At 38.2% G+C, this 19,066-nt stretch overlaps 1 protein-coding gene across 4 annotated transcripts; it reads right to left on the reverse strand.

The window, feature by feature from the left end:
• Positions 1-10,538: 10,538 nt before the first annotated feature.
• LOC110100862 (NADH dehydrogenase [ubiquinone] iron-sulfur protein 5-B) lies at positions 10,539-18,647 on the reverse strand. Of its 4 annotated transcripts, none has more exons than XR_003702354.1 (3): positions 18,422-18,647; positions 14,612-14,782; positions 10,539-10,769 (listed from the first exon to the last, which is right to left on the reverse strand). XR_003702354.1 is itself a non-coding variant. In XM_020828568.2 (2 exons), the coding sequence occupies exons 1-2, from the start codon at positions 18,569-18,571 to the stop codon at positions 14,675-14,677; spliced, it is 258 nt and encodes an 85-aa protein (XP_020684227.1). In that variant the 5' UTR covers positions 18,572-18,647; the 3' UTR covers positions 14,418-14,674. The 4 variants fall into 4 exon arrangements, 1 of the variants encoding a protein (XP_020684227.1); XR_003702353.1 differs by having other exon boundaries at positions 10,539-10,785; XR_003702352.1 differs by having other exon boundaries at positions 10,539-10,825.
• Between the last annotated feature and the right edge of the window lie 419 nt (positions 18,648-19,066).

A 19,066-nucleotide genomic window follows, 5' to 3' on the forward strand; every position in this document is an offset into this window, starting at 1 on the left:
ATCAAATATGTTATTACGCACAGGTTGGCATCCAGAATAAAAAGGTTTCAATCAAATATAAATTTTAGGAGAGAACTCATACAATATGATCAAGAACGACATCAACTAATGATGGGCATTGCCCGGGTTGTAGAGGATAAAAAGGGCCCTTCAATATGATACATCCATCATGTTTTAGTGGAATCGATGAGGGATACTAGCCAAGAAATAGCTCCATCGAGGAATTAGGAGAATGGGAACATACAAAAACTTGATAAAAGCATGTGCATTGATTATGAAATTCTTTAATTCAATCGCAAGCTTGCACGGATTATAAGTTTTTTTCTTCGATCATATGCTTCATGCTTCACCTCACTCGTTACAATAACAACAACATCAAGCCTTTGTCCCACTACATGGGGTCGGCATGCTTCACCTCACTAGTTGAAGGATATAAATTCAATGGCTTAGCATATTAAATCTAAATAAAATATGTTTTGTAGCTTTTTGAGTTAATGTAACTTCTTCGATTCTATCTTAGGATTGTGAAGTTGCAGCTTGAGAAGACATTTGATATGGGATGCTTAAGTTTGCCAACCTAGAAAGTTTGAGAAATTTATAATTACATTAGATTCAAATTTGTTCATGGGTGACACCCCACCCTACTAATGTCTTAGCAGGTTAGAGCTAGAGAACTGATTGAGAAGATGAATAAATATGGAGAGTAAGTATGAAGTTCTAATACCTTTTTTAAATAATCTGGATAGCATGAAGTCCGAAATATGCATCTTCATACCTTATTTATAGAGTTAAGAGGGTTACACATGGATTGAGCTATTTTGGATTGAGCTACACCTACAATAAAATGAAAAAAAAAACAAAAAAACTTGATTTGATAAGTATATATTCGCAAATACATGGACTAAGCTGAGTAACACACGTGTGGCCCTCTACCTCTGATAGGATTCTTAGACGGATACCTAAGGCTAGCCTTTGGGGCAAGTGCTTTGGGTGAATTTGCAATTATTAATCTCTAAAAATGAGAGGCGAGTCCTCATAGTGAATGGCCATTCATCTAGGTGGTGGAAGTAACTGTGAGTTAGGGACATATATGGCCAGTGAAATCATGGCTAAAGACTTAATAGGTTTGTACTTCTTATAATTTGACCGGGGACATTTATGAAAGGCGATTGGCCTTGCAAACAACTATTGTGGGAGAAAATTTCTCCTGCGGCGAGTGCCCCTCAACGCAAAGACCTGTCTAGGTAATTCCTTTAGGTGAACCCACAGATAATGAGTAGTAAGGTGGTGGCGGTCGTGAAGAGCAATGCAAGGGTCGTACTCTCCTCGAATTTTAACAATGTGCCACTCACTAAAAGACATGCGAGGTGAGCCTCTGGCCCTCTACATTATAGGAAGCTCTTCAGGCATTGGTTGTGGTGAGCGTTATTCTTGAGACGACAACTCCTACTTTGAAAGTAGCGTCAATTCACTATGGTGGAACTCACTAGCAACCATAACCCACACTGGAGGAGGTTGAGCATTTAAAGGCAACTAGTGGAGGTAAAAAGTATTCTTTTCTAATTTTTGAACGAGTTATGTTTTGGGGTCGAGTGTCGCCAACCTTAAACAATTAAGAGTTCGAGGTGCTTACATTAACTCAATGAGTACCTAGCTCAAACACAAGGACTGTTGATCTCTACAGTAGGCTGCTCAAGATCTCCCTTTGTTTATTGGATAAGGAGTTGCCTCCTCTCGTTCCTTCTCTCTATACCATAGGGGCTCCATTGGTGTAGAATACAACGGGCCAACACACACTGACCTCTACAAAAGCCCATCATGCGAAGATGGCAGTTGAGAGGTTGTAGAGGCTGAGCATATAGGGGAGCAGGTAAATCCATCCCCAGTACAGAAGCTCTCCATTGCCTTCCCCGCATGACTCTAACGGCTAGTGAGCCCTCCCCTCTGGCTAGTGGCTAGGATACTAAGATCCCTATTTTAACATCCTCCTCCTCGGATGCCCTCACCCAATGAGTCATGCCTTACAGGAGGAGCTTGATCTTGTTCAATCCGACTCCGAAAAAAAGGATTTAAGCATTGGAAAAGGCGAGATCAACAAGGGAAGGAACCACCACATTTAGAAAGCTGTCAGAGTTGAGACCTGAAGTGATGGCGATTCGCCGACTCATAAAATCATCACAGTGAAGTCAATTCTTGGCTAGCGATTGCTTCATCCTATAAAATCTAGTATAGAAAGGAGTAAAACTTGTTGAACTTTTGTTAAATCCATTATATAGGTTATTTCTGAGGAGTGAGTAGGCTCGCTCGTGTGTAATGCAATTCATAAAGATGATATGTATGTAAAAAGAAAGTTCAGTAATAAAATTTCTAAATGTAGCATACTATTTTTATTTATGATTGTAAATCACTTCTTTTCTTTGTTTTGTTTCTTATTTCATTTGTGGAAACTTTTTGCCTTTTTATTCCATTTTTTTAAAATCTTTTTAGCTTGTCACGTGAAAGCGACTATTGTAATTTCAATCGAGGATGAAATTGTGTTTTAGTTTGAAATATACTTTTTGATAATCAATTGAGGTTGGCTCCTAGTAAGGCGAGTCGAGTATGACTCTCAATTTGCTTATTATGCGCACTGTTTTATTCTTTGTATGAGGGCCGCTCTGGATAGGGCAAATGAGAGGAAAGAGAGTAGATCATGATGACAGAGATGGAAAAGATTTGGTGCGTTAATGGCAAATGAGCCTAGAGCATTGAAATTTAGGCCTATGATTTCTTGATAAGTACACCCTCACCCCTTAGATGAGATGCTTTCTCCTTTAGTGCTCTCTTTTCAATCTCCCCCTCCATAGCTAGCGCAAGTCTGTTTTCTCAAGATAATAGCTTTGGGGATGTGCCATAAGGCACTTATCGAGTTTGAATATTATCATACTTCGCGTGCGACTAAGATGTTCACATAATTTAGTTCGATTATTGCTATAATGATGCCAATATGGTGATCCTAATGCCTTCTAATGACGAGCATCTTAGCACAATTTATGAGGACAAGTTGTGCATTCCTTATGACCACTTCCTGCTCGATCAACATCTACTATTCTACCCAAAGTTAGCCAAGATCCTCAATTTCTTATGGATCATACTGGTGCAAATCATGTCGAATGCAACAGCTAACATAGTCACCTTTCTCACACATTTACGGTGAGAGGACATCAAGTAGAGATTGATCTTGTTCTGTCGCATCTTCACCGTAAAAGCTTTCGAGGCAACAATATCCATTCCTCTACTCTTTACTGGAGGAGTCGAATGGAGAATAACATCAAGGATGGGAAGACAAAGTTCATCTTAGTCAAGTTGCAAGTTGGCTGGTTGTGTTGACTGTTGACAGCCCCAATCACCTACACCAAGGACAAGGTGTTGGCCTCCGAGTTAAATGAAAAGGCTCGCGCCTTGAGCCTTTGATCGCTTGAGGGTTGTCTCAACTAGTCTGCAACTACATTGGATTGGGCAACATACATGACACTTTTTAAATTAAATTACCTATCACCTCGTGGAAATTTGGTTAAGTCTTTTTTTTTTTCTCTTAGAGGCTTCCTGTGGGCATGATTGCCAGCGAGATGCCTAATAATGTCTATCATGAGAATCTTGCTATATTAGAGTTCCTCGTCACTAACCTCTTCAACGGAAGAGGAGTGGGAGAAGAAGAGGTAGGCATGCGAGCTCTCCAAAGAAGTGCCCCAAGGCAATGAAGGCGCCTCTTGTTTGCCTCCTAATAAAGGTAGTTCAAATCCACTGCACACCTCATCCTCCTGCGAGCCATGCCCTAACAACATCCTAGAAGAGGCCTGGTAAGCCTATTGCTGGCTAGTAGCCTATTGAACCCCCAACCTTATGATGTGTACAAGTGAACGAGAAATTCTTTTAGAAATTAATCAATAACTTGAACTATAACTTTGCTAATTAAAACTCATGTTTCGCTAAGTCGGATTCTTAGAATTTTTCCGTTAGAAAATTAAGTAATAACAAGCGATTACAAAGGAGTATAACAAGACAATTGCAAGTAACAACAAAAATAATATAGCAAAATTAATAGCAACGAAACAAAAATCCACGGCGTAACATCAAGAAGTGTTCATCATGAGTTCCTTCACTCTCGATCTTGAAGTTGGGCTTAGCGGAGAAAGGATAAAAGCAACCCTAGTGATGCCACCATAGAAAAGTGACGCGTAGGGTCTTGCTTGCCGGAGAAGTAGCCTGAGGAAGAGAGGTTGTTGGTCGGTCGACGATTTGCCAAGGTCCCGTGGGCTGTTGCCCTTCTGTCGTCTCGGCAAGGAAATAGAGTATACGGTTGACGTAGCTTTCCACTGAATCTTCGTAGTCCCAATCCGGATCGTAGAAAGGAGAAAGAAAGATGTCGATTTCTCCTTGAGCGTTGTAGGTGAATCGTGGTCTACCTCAGGGTCGGCCATGCACCGATGGTAGAAGGAGGAGTTTGTCTTCTTTCCTTGGCTCCAAAACTCATGAGAGATCTAGGTTTTCCAAGGGATAAGGGGAGAGGAAGGGGGAAACCAAAGAGAGAGGGGAGGATTGAGGGCTAAATTAGATTTAGGGTTTGGATGAGGTGCTATCAATAAATCTGAAATTAAATTCAGATTTAAGTAAATTGGGAGGGAATTTGGTTTGAAATTTAATTTCAAATTCAAATTAGGATTAAGGCTTAAAGGGGGAAATCAATGGAGGTGGGCCATGGAAGGGGGCCGGCGACATTAAGGGAGAAGGAGGGATTTAAAAGCTTCCTAAACAAGCCATGTAATTTAAGAAAGGTATTAATAAATCAAATCTAATTCAATTTTAAATTAGACCATGATTTATGCACTTTCCTAAATTAGGAATTTATAAATAAAGAAAGTATTTGAAATTCAAATTTAAATTTCAAATAATAATGATTCCTTTCCTTTCTTACTTGAGTTAATTTAGGAAAGCAATTATGATGAATGAGATCATCATAATGGAGGTGGTTAAGGGGTGGGCCAGCGGTGGAGCTTGGGAAAAGGAGTTTGGCCGGCGATTGTGATGGGGAAGGGCTTGGAGTCAAGGGATTTGATGATAGTGTGAAGGTGGCCGGCGGTTTGGGGCAAAGGGGGGTTGTGGCAGGCGGCTTGGGGGGTAAATGGTGGTCGACCGGTGGGGAAGAAAAGAAACGGGGAAGAAGGAGATGAACCACAAGCCACTGACTCTTCCAATGACTGGTGGGTATTGCTCTTGCCATCACCTCGGGCTCTCTCTTCTCTCTAGTGCACACACAAGAAAAAGAAAAAGAAAAAGACAAACATCAAATTTCATTCAATCATTCATTAACCTTTTACAAAGCATAAGACCGCTATATATAGATCTCAATCACAAAGAAAAGAAAAGTACTCAAATGCCCTCAGGGATACAATAAGAATTTACTCCCCATAGGGGTAAACTAGGAAAACTGAAATGCAAAATAAATAAAACATAAAATACATCCAAAGTAAAGACTCTGAATTGTAGCCGTCGATCTACGATTCCGTCGCTGGTATGTATGTCGGAATCTCCTAGCGATGTCCTCATCACCTTATCTATCATTGTTGTTCCCCTTTCAGCGCATGTCCGTGGATGATTATTAATGAAGACTACGCATAAAAGAGAGCAGAGGAGGCGTTAAACCCCAAGCTTGTTGATGGTAAAGGCAAAAGTATCATTCCCATATTTGAAGGTGAGTCATAGTCCGAAGAGGATGGGTAGGAGGAGGAGAATGTGGAGGCTAATGTGTCTTTTGAAGGCTCTGAGGAAAAAGTAGGCCCTATCCACCTATCCAGGAAAGCATTTGACATAGGGAACTGTCTTCACCCCTTACGAGGGAAAATTACTTGAAGAAGGTCCCTACTAACAAGAATGGCTTTATCGTGATGAATTTATATATTATAAGTTGGCAAAGTACATATGTATTGGCGCATAAACATCAACAGGTAATCTGGCACTTGCTAGCTTGAGGGAGGAGATGAGGAAGATAAAGTCGATCCTTAACGAGGAGTTTTCCCTTAGATGGGCAGATGAGAAGGTGGAGTCTTTAGAAGCCTAGTTGGATAAGAGGGATGGAGCCAACCAGAAGGCGCAATCAAGGAAGGACACCTTGAAGGAAGTTGAGTCGATGAAATTGTTGAATAACTAGCCTGATAAGCCATTGAATTTAAGGTGAAATATGAGAAGTGGGTGACCTTCTTTGAATCTCCACAGTACTAGAAGATCCTCTGCAAGAAGTATGACAAGGGGATTGAGTATTGCCTGCAGAAGTCAGTTGCCTCCAAGTTTGACAGCAAGTTCAAAGGCAAAGGCTTCTTCTACGAGTTGATGTCGGACTCCTTGAAATTTGTGTCTTCATAGCCTTGAAGCTCGTGCAAAATTCACATTTTTGCTCGATCGGATGACCTATGCAATATGGAATTCATTTTTAGATATTTTCGACATTTTGGATGAAACGACGAAATCCGTTTTGCGAATTGACGTCATTCAAACAACGTCATGTGTCATTGTGCCTATATTTTACTAATTTCGACCACCTTCGTTGAATTCAATTGCGATAGGTCCTCCCTTAGCAAAATTTGACGCTCTGATTGCACCAGCGCGATCCGTTCGGCGATTGAAAGTCATTTGAGTACTTAAGTAAAGTGTCGCACTTGCCAAAAATCAAGCTCATCGATTGTCACTTTTGTCGACTTCGCTCGCACTGATTTGACAGATGTGTGGATGTTAACCAATGCCGTCCAATCAAAGACATTGAGGCATCCATGAGAGCTTGGATGAGCTCACCTTAGTGTGCTCGGATGAAAAACAAGCTTAATTGTGAGTTAGCTCTGGGTTATCTTCCATTGTTGGGACCTTCTCCATTAGTTCAATGTTCTCCAACCCAGGTCGATCCCCTTTTTCTCAGCTTGTAACACTTTCTTGGGCGAGCTTGCCACCTTCCCTATGGCTATCAAGTAGAAAGTTTGCAATTATGTTAAGTCACCTCTCCCCATAATTTCCTGGCTTCCCATAGGAACTTGACTGCCACGTGATAAGTGGAGTTGACCGCCATGAAATTACTTAGGAGTGCTCGCCTAAAGTTCACGTTGTATGTGGCAAGTGCATCCACCATTATGAAGTTGATGATTGTTGTGTACTTGTGCTCGCCCTCACCCCAGGTTATGGGAAGAGCAATCATCTACGGTCTCTTGCCTCTTGCCCAATAAATCATAGAGTAGACTTGTGATGGAGGTGAGTTGGGAAGCAAGTTCATTTTATTGAAAACATGTTTAAATTTTATTTTAACATAACTCCTTGTATTAGTGAGTATGTTGTCGATATGGTAGTTGACGAATAGCACAATGACCACCACAACATCATTAAAGGGTTTCCCACTTGCCAATTCATCTACTTCGGTGAAGGCAATTAGGATTACTTTGGTTATTGGCATGTACAACGTGGTCACCAAGTTGACTTCTCATGTGTGAGACCTCTTTAGACTCTCTTCGGAGACATCTTTGCTTCGTCCCCTCCAAAAATGGCGAGCAAAACCCTAGCGATATGGATGGTGTACGCGGGAATAGGCTTGTTTCCTTAGTCTTTTGCAAATGCTGTGCTTGCCCGTTTACTTGGAACTATCCCACTTTTATCAAATCCTCCAGAATGCTTACGATGTACATATATTCATTTGTGTCATACCCATAATTCTTGTGGAATGCGGAAAATTTTGAGGTGTCCTTAGGGGGAGCACCCGCCTTCCTACGTGTTGGGCATTTAAATAACACCTTATTTTGGATAACCTGCACCAACTCAATCATGGAAACAAATAGGGGAGTGACAATTGGGTGTGGGTGAGAAAGGTGCGCCCCATTATCTTTGTATGGGTGAGTTGCGCGTGTTGCTTGTTCTACTCACAGAGTAGGCGGTCCCACGATTCTGAGTGGTCTTGCCAGCAGGGGTTACCTTTTGTTGGTCTTGATGGTGACAATACTGTGGCGTGTGTTGTATTCTCTCTACCCTATGACCCCTCAAGCAACCCCTATCGCACTTGTGACTTTGGTGCCAACTAGCCTTGCTAGTAATTCCTTGGGGCAAGTAGTCGAGGAGGACTCAACCACACTATCATGCTCTTCCACATTTATGTAATTGTTAGCAAGTTCTAACAACTCGGCCAATGTTCTCAACTATTGAAGACCAAGAGCACATCTAAATGAGCCTTCCCGCAGCCCTTAGATTAGAGCGGCTTGCGCGACTATCAGCTTCCGATCCTTAACATCCAGCATCTCTATCTGTACCCTGATGATGAAACTTCTCGACAACTTGCCTGGTTCCTACCTCATCATCAGAAGAGCTTAAGAACTCTTCAGCGGCCTTTGAGCGATCGAAAAGTATGTAATGAACAACTTCTTAAACTTAGGTTAGCATGCAAAATAACCACCGAATGGCGGACTCTTTGACAATGGTAAATAACAATTGACACATCAATGTGTCATTGACATCCATCAATGATGTAGCCAACTCAACGTATGCTATGTATTTAGCAGGGTGGGAAATTTTTTAACTTTATAGGTGGCTTTGCCTTCACAAATCCCTTGAAAATGCGTTGGCTAGCATTTGCTCCCTCCCTCAACTAAATGGAGGGTTGTATTCTTCATCGTTGGTGTGATTGTGGTTGTAATCGAAGATAGGTGTTGAAGGTACCGCCCTAGTCTCGTGCCTTCCCTAGCGAATTCCAAAGTCAAATGATCATTCAGGGGTTCTCTCTCCCAAGGCGTTCCTATGAACTTGCCCTAGTGCGTCATAAATCATCTTAGTGATTCTCTCCTTTATCTCCATCAAGCTACGATAGGTAGTAAAGTTTTGATTCTCCATATTCGCTACGATACCTGGTTCTACTGCTCATCATGCAATGCTTGTCTTCTTATCAAGTCATTGTCGTCAATCCATGCTTATCACACCTTAAAGAATGTTGAATTCAAATTTGACTGTTGATGACACCCAAACCTACTAATAGGGGTCTTAATATATTAGAGCTATAGAATCAAGGAAAAGTATGAAAAGTAAAAGAGAATATCTAATATCTCTATAAAAAATCCAAACAACAATATCTTTGAAATATGCCCATTCACTTATTAATTATAAGGTTAAGAGGGCTACATGAAAGGCTACGTCTAGAATAAAATAAAATAAAATAATACATTATGTAATATGTACAGATTGTCAAAGACACATAGACAAAGAGGCGGCGCACACATGACCCTTTTCCTTTAGCCTGGCACTCCAGTGGATACTCAGGGTAAAGTTTTGGGGGCAAGTGCTTTGGGCGAGTCTGTAAAGGTGAATCCTTAGAAATGAGAGGCAAGTCCTCAAGAGTGAATATCAAGACACATGGGTGGAAGTAGATTTTTGGGTAGAAGTAGATGTGAGCCAAGGAAAGGTTCAATCAATTAAGTTGTAGTTGTAGGCTTTATAGTTGTGCGCTTCTTGTAGCTTGATCGAGGGTATCTGCAGAAGGCGTGTGGCCTTGATTGTGAATAATAACTGTGGTACAACGAATTCTCTTAGGATAAGTACCCCTCAGGGTAAAGACCTATATGGGTGAGTCCTTTAGATGAATCCCCGAAAATGAGCACATCTTCAATCTGATCCCCAGGGGCAAGCTCATATATTGCAATGTCGACTTAGGTGAGTGACCGCTTACTCATGGGCTGGTGCTAGCGCTTATCATACAGGGTGAGGCTTTCTTTGGGCGAGCGTTACTCCAACTATGTGCTCCCTCTAGCCAAGTCACATGGAGATGAACCTATTTCGATATTTTCGAGTTACTTACATAAGCATATAGATATACAACTATATCAAAACTTGTGAAGCAAGTGTCATTTTCATGTGACAATTCTTACAACTTGTTAAGCAAGAAAATTTGCCAGAAACTTAATCATATTTAGGTTTATGGCATTCAACCTTCATGCTATCTTGATACAAGAAGTTGGGCTGTAGGAGAACTTCAGCTCTTTAAGTTTAGCTTATTAAAGCATTAACTTTGAAGGTCACCTTACTCGATATTGAAAGCTTTCGTAAGCTAAATATTTATATCCTTGGTGATTGGATGCTCATGTATGGCCCTCCAGGTGGATGTTTCTTATGAAAAAAGAGCTTTGGGATCCAATTTAAACACATTAAGTGATAGAGTAGCCCTGCTACACCTCAAATGGCCCAAAAACAAGACGAGGTTGAACTTTGGGCCATCATCAAGAGCTAGAATATTATTTACAAGCAGCTGACTAAAGAATGAGGAGTCTTGTAGAATCCTTTTGAAATTGATGTAACAGAAGATATTGTGAATGAGATGATCATCAACCAATGTTATGTTAGTTATTGGATCCAATTTTGTTTGTAGGCGACATCTTACCCTACTAACAAGTCTTCGCAAGTTACAATTGGAGAACCAAATGAGAAAACTAGTAAGTATGAAGAGTAAGTGAGAAATTCCGATATCTTTCTGAATAGTCCAAATAGCATGAAGTTCAAAATATGCCTCTTCATCCATTATTTATAGGGTCAAGAGGGATACAATGAATGTTGCACCTAAAATATAATGAAAAAAATCATATAAGATGCAATAAGTACAAATTGATACTGACACCTAGGCTGAGCTGGATGGTTCACACGTGACCTCTACCTCTGATGTGGTCCTTTGGCAGTACCCAAGGCGAGCGCTTTAGGCAAGTTTGTGAGAACTGGTATTGAGTCTGCGAAGGTGAGTTCCTAAGAATAAGAAGGGAGTCCTCAAGAGCGAATAGTCAACCTGATGTGAAACAATACATGCGAAAATGACTTGCTTAAGGAAGTTTGCACTTGTAAATTTTAGAGAGCAATGTTAAGCAAAATCCTCTATTGATGTAAACGATAAGATAACATTAAGGTGATAAAATAGCTTAGGTCTAAACACATGCAAGAGGTTGAGATCATTAAATAGTCAACTAAGTCTTACTTTGCATACATGAGTGGTTTCAACGAGAAATTCCAATGCTAACAATAAGATTAGTATTATGATGGGCCTCTCTCACAACTCATTCAAATACTAGGTTTAGCGGAGGCGATAAAACATGCGCTTTGTGAATCAAATTATAACCACGAGTAGAGTAAACTCAAAAGATAAAGAGTGAGTAAAGAGTTTACCCAAAAAAAAGGAGTTATGAAGCTATGACGATGGCTGGAATGAAGGGGCAGCAGCCTTCAAACTTCTGGAACCACTCAGCAGCAATGAGAGTCTCTTCAGGCGGCTGGACGACACTAGATCTCCTCAGGACAGCAGCTAGGACTGGCTCTGGACGGCTGGACAGCACCCTAGTTTGCTGTGGTCAACAGGATAGCAACCTATTGAGCTCAGGAAAACTTCTAGTCAGGAAGAAGGGCTGTCCCTCAGATCTGGACAGCAATTGTCGCTCCCGGGATGGCTGAACGTCGGTGGGCTGCTGCAGGAATTTCCAAACAGAAAATTGAGATGTTGGGCAGCAGTTTTCCTGGAGCTTTGGAAGGGAGAGGGGAGTTTCAAAACCAATTCTGAAATAAATTTCAGAATTTGAAATTTTAGGAGAGAAAAAATATTTGAAATTAATTTCAATTTCAAATAGGGTGGGGCATTAAATGAGCAATCAATAGGGAGATTCCCTCAAGGGCCGGCGGCATCAAGGAGGGAGGGGATTTGGGGAGAATGAGGAGGAGTTTCCAATTAGGTGGTGATGACTTGGAAAGAGAATTGTTTGAATCCAATTTGATTTAATTTTAAATTGAATTTAATCATAAAAACTTAAATTGGATTTCCTAATTTGGAAAGAATTTGAAATCAAATTCAAATTCAAAGGCTAGCGGAGAGAGGGGTGGTGGGCGTATGGCGAGAGGCCGAGGGCAAGATGGCCGGCCGGTGGTGGGGAAGTGGCCGGCGGCTGAAACTCAAGGTGGGCGGCGGCAAAAGGGGCAGGGGTCAGGTTCTTCCGGCCAAGAGCTTGAATGTTTTCTCTTGAGGTGGAGGGGAAATGGTTGGGGTTGGAGGAGGTCGGTGGCTTGGGCGACTTGCAGGTGGGGACTCCGGCGGCTAGGGAAGAAGGGAAGAATTAGAAGAAGAAAAAGATAGGAACCAAGAGCTCCACCAAGGGGTTGTTGGGTATTGCTTTGAGCCTCTCCTAGGCTTTCCTCACTTGAGAACTCACAAAGAGAACTCTAGAACTCACAAAGAGATCCAAAACCAAAAATTTCATTAGCAATCATCATCCTTTCCAAGAGGAAGGGGAAGGCTTAAATAGCCAAATACATGAAGGAAAATAAAAGACACTATTGCCTCTAGGGCAAACATAAGGCAAAGCCCTCAAGTGAGGGTAGAAAGGGAAAAGTACAAATAACAAATCAAATACATCAAGATAAATAGACACGATCGTAGCCGTTGATCTTCGATGTCCTCATCACAACCCCCTAGGTGGAAGTGGTTGTAAGCCAAGAACAACTTGAGTTAGTAGAGTTGCAATCGTAGCTTTATAGGTGTATGCTTCTTGAAGCTTGATCGGGGATATCTATGGAAGTTGGGTGGCCTTTATTGTGGACAACTACTATGGGTGAGCAAGTTTTATAGGGGCAAGTGCCCCTCAAGGCATAGATTAGTCTAGGAGATTTCTTTAGATAAACCTGTAAAGAATGAGTATCTTTGATATGATCCCCCAAAGATGAGTTTTCTTTGGAGGGGTGCACAACTACTTGCTCACAGACTAATGCTAGTGTTTACATTGCACAGTGAGATTTCATTTGGATGAGCATAACTTTCACCACGCGCTCTTCTGGCCAAAGTCTTGTATATAGGAATCTACTTAAACACTTGCATTTTACCCACATGCGCATGTATGGGTATAAGTAAGTGGAATAGAGCAAGAAATCCTTTTAGTACATAATATGGGGTTTGCTAACCCAACATCATTATCGGTCACAAAAAGTGACAAATTATTTGCACTAATTGGATGAGATCATAGACATTGTTGTTGAAAGGTATGCAATGCTTGATTAAGAAGACAATTATGATTAAGAAGACAATTATGATTAAGAAGGACAAGACCAGAACCATCGAGATAATAATAACGATGACTTGGCTTGCTAGGACTTTGTCAACATTATAATTTAGATGTACCTTGTGTAAACAATTTTGTAATCATTTAGCTAACCAATGAAAAAAAAAACTTATAAACTTCTTTGCAATAATTTTTGCTTTAGATTTCAAACAGTGGAGTCTGAGATCAATCTTCCTAGCTCATTAACCCCCTTTTTAACCAGTTTCACATAACTTCATATCTTATTTAGCCACTCAATGCTAACTCAATAAAAGTTGATCACAATCCTAAATATCATTTATCACAACAGAAAGTGTTCTTCAGGGTCCCCGACCCTCTTTTTATTATAAGTCATATCTCAAATAAAAGCACCAAAAGATAGTTGACATTAGATTTAGTTTGACGTGTATGTAGATTTTGACGACAGAGGTTACTTCAAGAATGGAGATTTTAAACAAGAATAGGAGGAGAGTATAGTAGATGGAAGATCGAAACTAAAATACTTAATTTCCTGGAAAAAAAAGATTGATATTCTTTGTATTCCTTGATCGGCCAATACACTTGGAGCTAATAACTATGAGTGTCTCTCCCACTCACTTCTTTGATGAGCAGCTTTAATTTATAGGAAGACAAAACATCTTTAATAGATAATTTTCTATAAGAGATATTTGTAAATAAAAGTATGATTGCTATCTTATGCATAGGACATCGCCTGTAATAATTCCACCCCACCACCTTCCATTGTAATCAAATTGGGAGTGTACTACAGGGTGGAGTGGTCATATGTTGGTCATTGAAAGGTTGGTAGGATAGAGCGACTGCGTAACAGTTATTGAGAATCTCAAATGTGACAACTAGTCATGCTCTAAAAATGTTGACAATGGTTTGCCAACCAGGGGGCTATCAAATTCTAAATTGAAATCGTGCTATCAATTGTCATTGACTAGACTTGGATTTCAGTGTTTTAAGTCAGAGTGTACTCTGTTACTTAATACCTCCCTAGCGATGTTCAACAAAGCAAAGCGATTGGCCTAGAAGTAATCTGAGCACAATAATAACTCTCGAATATGAGATTGATGAGTAGACTTGATTGGAGACAGTCGATGCACCTTAGAAAGGGTCCCGATAAAAGGCTCACATGCACATCTTTATCATATTCTTTTCTCATGTACAACTAGCATCGTGCAAGAAAACCTTACTTTTGAGTTATGAAATTAATTGACATATTTTGATGCTGCCGTAGAAGTTTAAACAAAAAATAATACTTCAAACAAGAGATACAAATGATGAGCTAACAATCAAGAATGAAAATCATCAACCTAGAATTCCAAATTTGATAGTAATTTAAATGAATTCATTGAAAGGATTATATAGTTAAGCAAAAGGGAATTATTGACAGGTTTTTGCATCCATTTAAGTTTTAAAACAGTAAGACCAGATGAAGAATAACCAGCGTTCTTCCACGCCAAGAGGGCATTTCAAACAAAACATGAACTTACTGCCGAAGTTTTTCTCCTCTCACTTTCAGATGATCACTTCAGAGAGGACTATTATAAATCAAATTAGTGGTGATGGTCTCCATCACCACCTTCAGTATCTTCCTTGGCCTTCCTAGCAGCTGCTCTTATTTGACGCTGCTCTTCTTTGTAGACTTGGTTTCTCCTTCGGAACTGCAGTCATGTAAAATTAACAGATATTGTTAATATGTTCTCAATTTTTTCTGCAAACTAAGAATACATGAACCTTAACAACGTAAGGATGCCCAATGAAGATTTGGCTTCATGGGATAAATATAACTTGATTGCGAGTGATATAATTCTACACAGCATTACCTCAAAAACAATATGAAATTCCAGTTCAAGTCAAAACCATGCAACGCAAAGACAGTTAAAAATTGGGAAGAATTTCATGCACTAGAAAGCTAGTTAAGCATCTTTCCTCTCCAGCTTCACAGTTTGAATGCTCGTGCAAACTTGAACACCATGTCAGTTCACAACACGAACTGATTCTTTTGGAGCCAACTCATACCACTAACAAAGGTTTAACAGCACTGCACCGAAAGGAAAGTATCGTACCCATGAGGCATGATAACATGTGATGCAGCATACAATAAGGGAATGGTTACAGGAAAAGTCGGGAAGTGAAGAGTTTGCTGTTTCAAAAGCTTACTGTTTTTTTTTTTATATGTCCCAAAAAAAAAAAGCTTACTGTTTTTTTGTTTTTGTTTTTGTTTTTTTAATTATTTTAAGATTACAGCAAGGATTTGCAGCATTTTGGCAGGACTGAAAAGGTCTTGTGAGTTGAAGGTGGGCTTTGGTGTAATTTACTATATCTGCATCCTGGTCAGAATGAGTGGATTTAGGGTCATCTGTGGGTTGTTTCCAACGTGTAAAAAGAAAAGAGAGTCAGGAAAGCTCCGCGCAGCAGAGGTAGGTACAGCTTTAACTTGGTTTTAGAGAAAAGAAAAAGAAGAAAGGTTAGGCTTTCAGATGAGAATAAATGGAAAGAAAAAGGTCAAAGAGATAAAAGAAAAATAAAAGAGAAGAATGAAGAGGAGGGAAAGAGAAAGTGAGAAAGAGAAACGAGGAACTTCGATAAAGAGAGACAGAAGAAGCAGCATAATGATAGTAGATTTGCCATCACAATCATCTCAAAAACTGAAACCTATAATCGCAATTCGCAAGGAATCAAGATTATAGAATAAGAAATGCAATACCAAATAACTAAAATACTGATGAGAATATAAATAATATCCATAATAACCATGACATAAATATTAACAGTAAAAAGAACATTAACAGTAACAAAAGATAGCTATGAAAGACAAAATAACACAATAAGAAATCTAATAAAAAACCATGCATACATTGTTCAGTAAGACGGCCTACAGTCCTATAACTCCAATAATGTCCCAACATCAATTCCATCGGGCCTGCAAGGAGTCTCATCCAAATGGTGTGCATCATGGTACACAATACTCAAATATACTCATTATTTCATTTGTTTTTTTTAATTTTTCCATACATCCATCTTAAAATTCTCTCTTTTATGAGCTATATTTATCAATAAAAAATTGCTATTTTGCATGACACTCAAATCTATAAAAAATTGTCGGACTAATTAAAGTTCCACAAACTTTACATTTAAGCAACCATTATATCCTCTTATCAAATATACTCTCTAGGCACTTCTCAAATTAACTGCATAGTTGTAATTCTTAAAGTTTTATCATTATTCTTATGTATAATAGATCCACGATATTAAAACATTTGCACATAAGTTTTGCTTTATCTTCTAATAATACTAACTAAAAATTGTATATATCACAACCGCTAAAATTATACATCATAAATTAAGTTGGTGTTCCGGTCATGCTAATTATTTTATTTTTTAAATATTTTCTCTATTATTCCAACTCACTTATTTTAGTAGATGCCTTGTTGTCAAAAATCAAGTGATTTGTAAAAAGTGTGATAAGCACACGCTAAGGTACTTTACTTGAATATCCTTTGTAAACATCTACATGACTAATACTTGAATACCCTACTATAAAGAAACTCTTCAAGCATTCCATAACTATTTCGAATATAGGAATGCATCATCATACATATATTTAATAATTTTAATATACTATTCGTTTTTTCTTTAACACACACAATTCTGTTTATACTCATCCATATGAATCTTCAATATCAATAAATATCATATAAAGAATTTTTTTAATTCTTTTCATACTCTTCTATAAGTTGTCTTACCACAAAAATCAATTCCATGATGATATTCCTAGCATGAAACCAATGTAATTCTTATAAGTCAAAAGTTTATGTTCCATTCATTTTTTTAGTCATTGGATAATTATTACAATCACGAACATCTGCTTTATTTTGTAAATATTAGTGTCAAAATTTTTCATTGCAATCATTAGTCTTCCTCTAAGGTTTCAGATTTTCATTGAAAGATTGGTTAAACAAACCACAGTAATATCACATATAGCTCTACTGGCAAAATATATCTTAACTAGCCCGAAACAATATATGCCTTACTTGGACCTAAAGCTTCAACTTTATCCATCTTCTTTAGAACTGGCTTTCTTTCTCTATTTTGGAACAATCTATAATATTACCTTCCTATTTTTTGTTGACTGTGCTCGTCTACAATGTTTTCTTTCCATTTTTCCTTTATATCTTTAAGGTGAACTAAAATATTAAAACTTAATTAAAATCTCAAGATCCCTTAACTTCTACTTTGGCTCTTTTCATATCTCAAATTCTTCATCCTTAATAACAAGTTTACTATATAAATCATAAAAAATTATACATTGTTTTCCCCACAACTTTTTGGTAATACTTCTCGCTATCTTATAATCATTATAACCCTCAATAAATAAGATCTTATCTTCTCTTAATTCAGTTGAATAATTAACTAATTAAATAATTGATTACATTTAATTAACTAACTAAACCTAATAATCCATAGCTAGTTCATTTATGAGCTTTAGCCTAATTAGATCCTATGTATACCATAGTTACTCTAATTAAATACCAAGCAGAATGATTGAACCATAGTCATAGCCTGAATCCCATAGTTATCACCTAACTATTAATTAGTTATAAAATATATAATTAATTAAATTAAAATTAACTAATATAAATTTATGAAATATGACAAACTCTAATTAATCTGCCAAATTATTAGAATTTAACCAGTATAAATATTAATATTATCTTTAAGACACTAATTAGAATATTATTAATTCCTAATAAATTCAATTAACTAAGTCAAAATCCAAATTAATCACAAATCGAATTAATTCTCGTTAAATAATTGGCTTATTAAATAAAATCACAATATGAATTTAATCCAAATCCACTAATCCTCTTACTTGCAGACAAATAATTCTTAGGTTTAACTCGGATTAAATTTAGAGATCCAAATAGTTTTAAAGATTCAATAACCTGGGGACTTAATAAATCCGGATTAACAAAACTTACTGAAAAATGTTTCTTAAATTATAGTTGCATCCAAATAAACAGAAGATGTAGGAGCAAAAATCTTTGGTATAAACTAAAACCAAGAAAATCCTTCAAAAACCTGCAAACGACGAGAAACAACCTACAAAACCTCTACAAGAAACACGCGAAAATCCCCAACAGTTCAAACATTTAAAAGCCCATAAAATCCAGATTGCCCGTAATCCTCATAGGATAGCAAATCACAGATGGTAATGGGACCAAGCAAAAATAAAGCACAGAATTGCTGCGTTATTTGATAAGAAAGGAGCCAGGGATTTAGAATGAGTGTGCGCTGACCTCTTTCGCGTGGTGGAGACACTCGAAGTAGTCCTCGCGGAGTAAGGCGCAGTCTTTGGGCTCCCGGCAACGCGACATGCACTCACTGAAGTCCATCCAGAAGTCGTAGCACCGCCCCTTGTTCCCTGTAATCCCCCAACCTGACGCCATAGCTTTCTGTCTTTGCCTCCTTTCCCTGGCTCTTCTTCTACAGCTTACCTTGCGATTCGTGCCCTATTTCTTGGACTCGATCATTCTTTGTATTTATCTTTTTGCTCAAAAATAAAAATAAAAAGGAGAATTTACATCCGTATCATTTTATTTGCTGCTATTTACCTAACTAACATCTTAAATTTTAATATTACATTATTATCATTCATATAAAATTTTAATATAAAATATATGACTATTATATTTCATTCTTATCATCTATATCATCTTATAAATTTTAATATTTTATTTCATGCACTCAATTTTAAATATTAGATATATACATATAAATTTTATGATATGTATGTAAATATCCCATTTATATTTTGTAGTTTTTAAATTAAGTAGTTTTATTCTCTCTTGTTATTGATATATGTGCTTTATTTTCATTTTAAAATTTTTGCATGATCATCCCCATCAGCATCTCTAATGTTTTTGTCAAAATAAAAAATTCTC

This window comes from Dendrobium catenatum, unplaced genomic scaffold, assembly GCF_001605985.2.
Source record: "Dendrobium catenatum unplaced genomic scaffold, ASM160598v2 fragScaff_scaffold_1271, whole genome shotgun sequence".
Classification (NCBI taxonomy): domain Eukaryota; kingdom Viridiplantae; phylum Streptophyta; class Magnoliopsida; order Asparagales; family Orchidaceae; genus Dendrobium; species Dendrobium catenatum.

What these genes read in the sequence shown, in the direction of transcription:
- LOC110100862 (XM_020828568.2), bottom strand. Translation starts at nt 18,571, where the DNA reads ATGGCGTCAGGTTGGGGGATTACAGGGAACAAGGGGCGGTGCTACGAC. An exon ending in GTCTCCACCACGCGAAAGAG is followed by an intron (nt 14,783 to 18,421) that starts GTCAGCGCACAC and finishes ACATGACTGCAG; the next exon opens with TTCCGAAGGAGAAACCAAGT.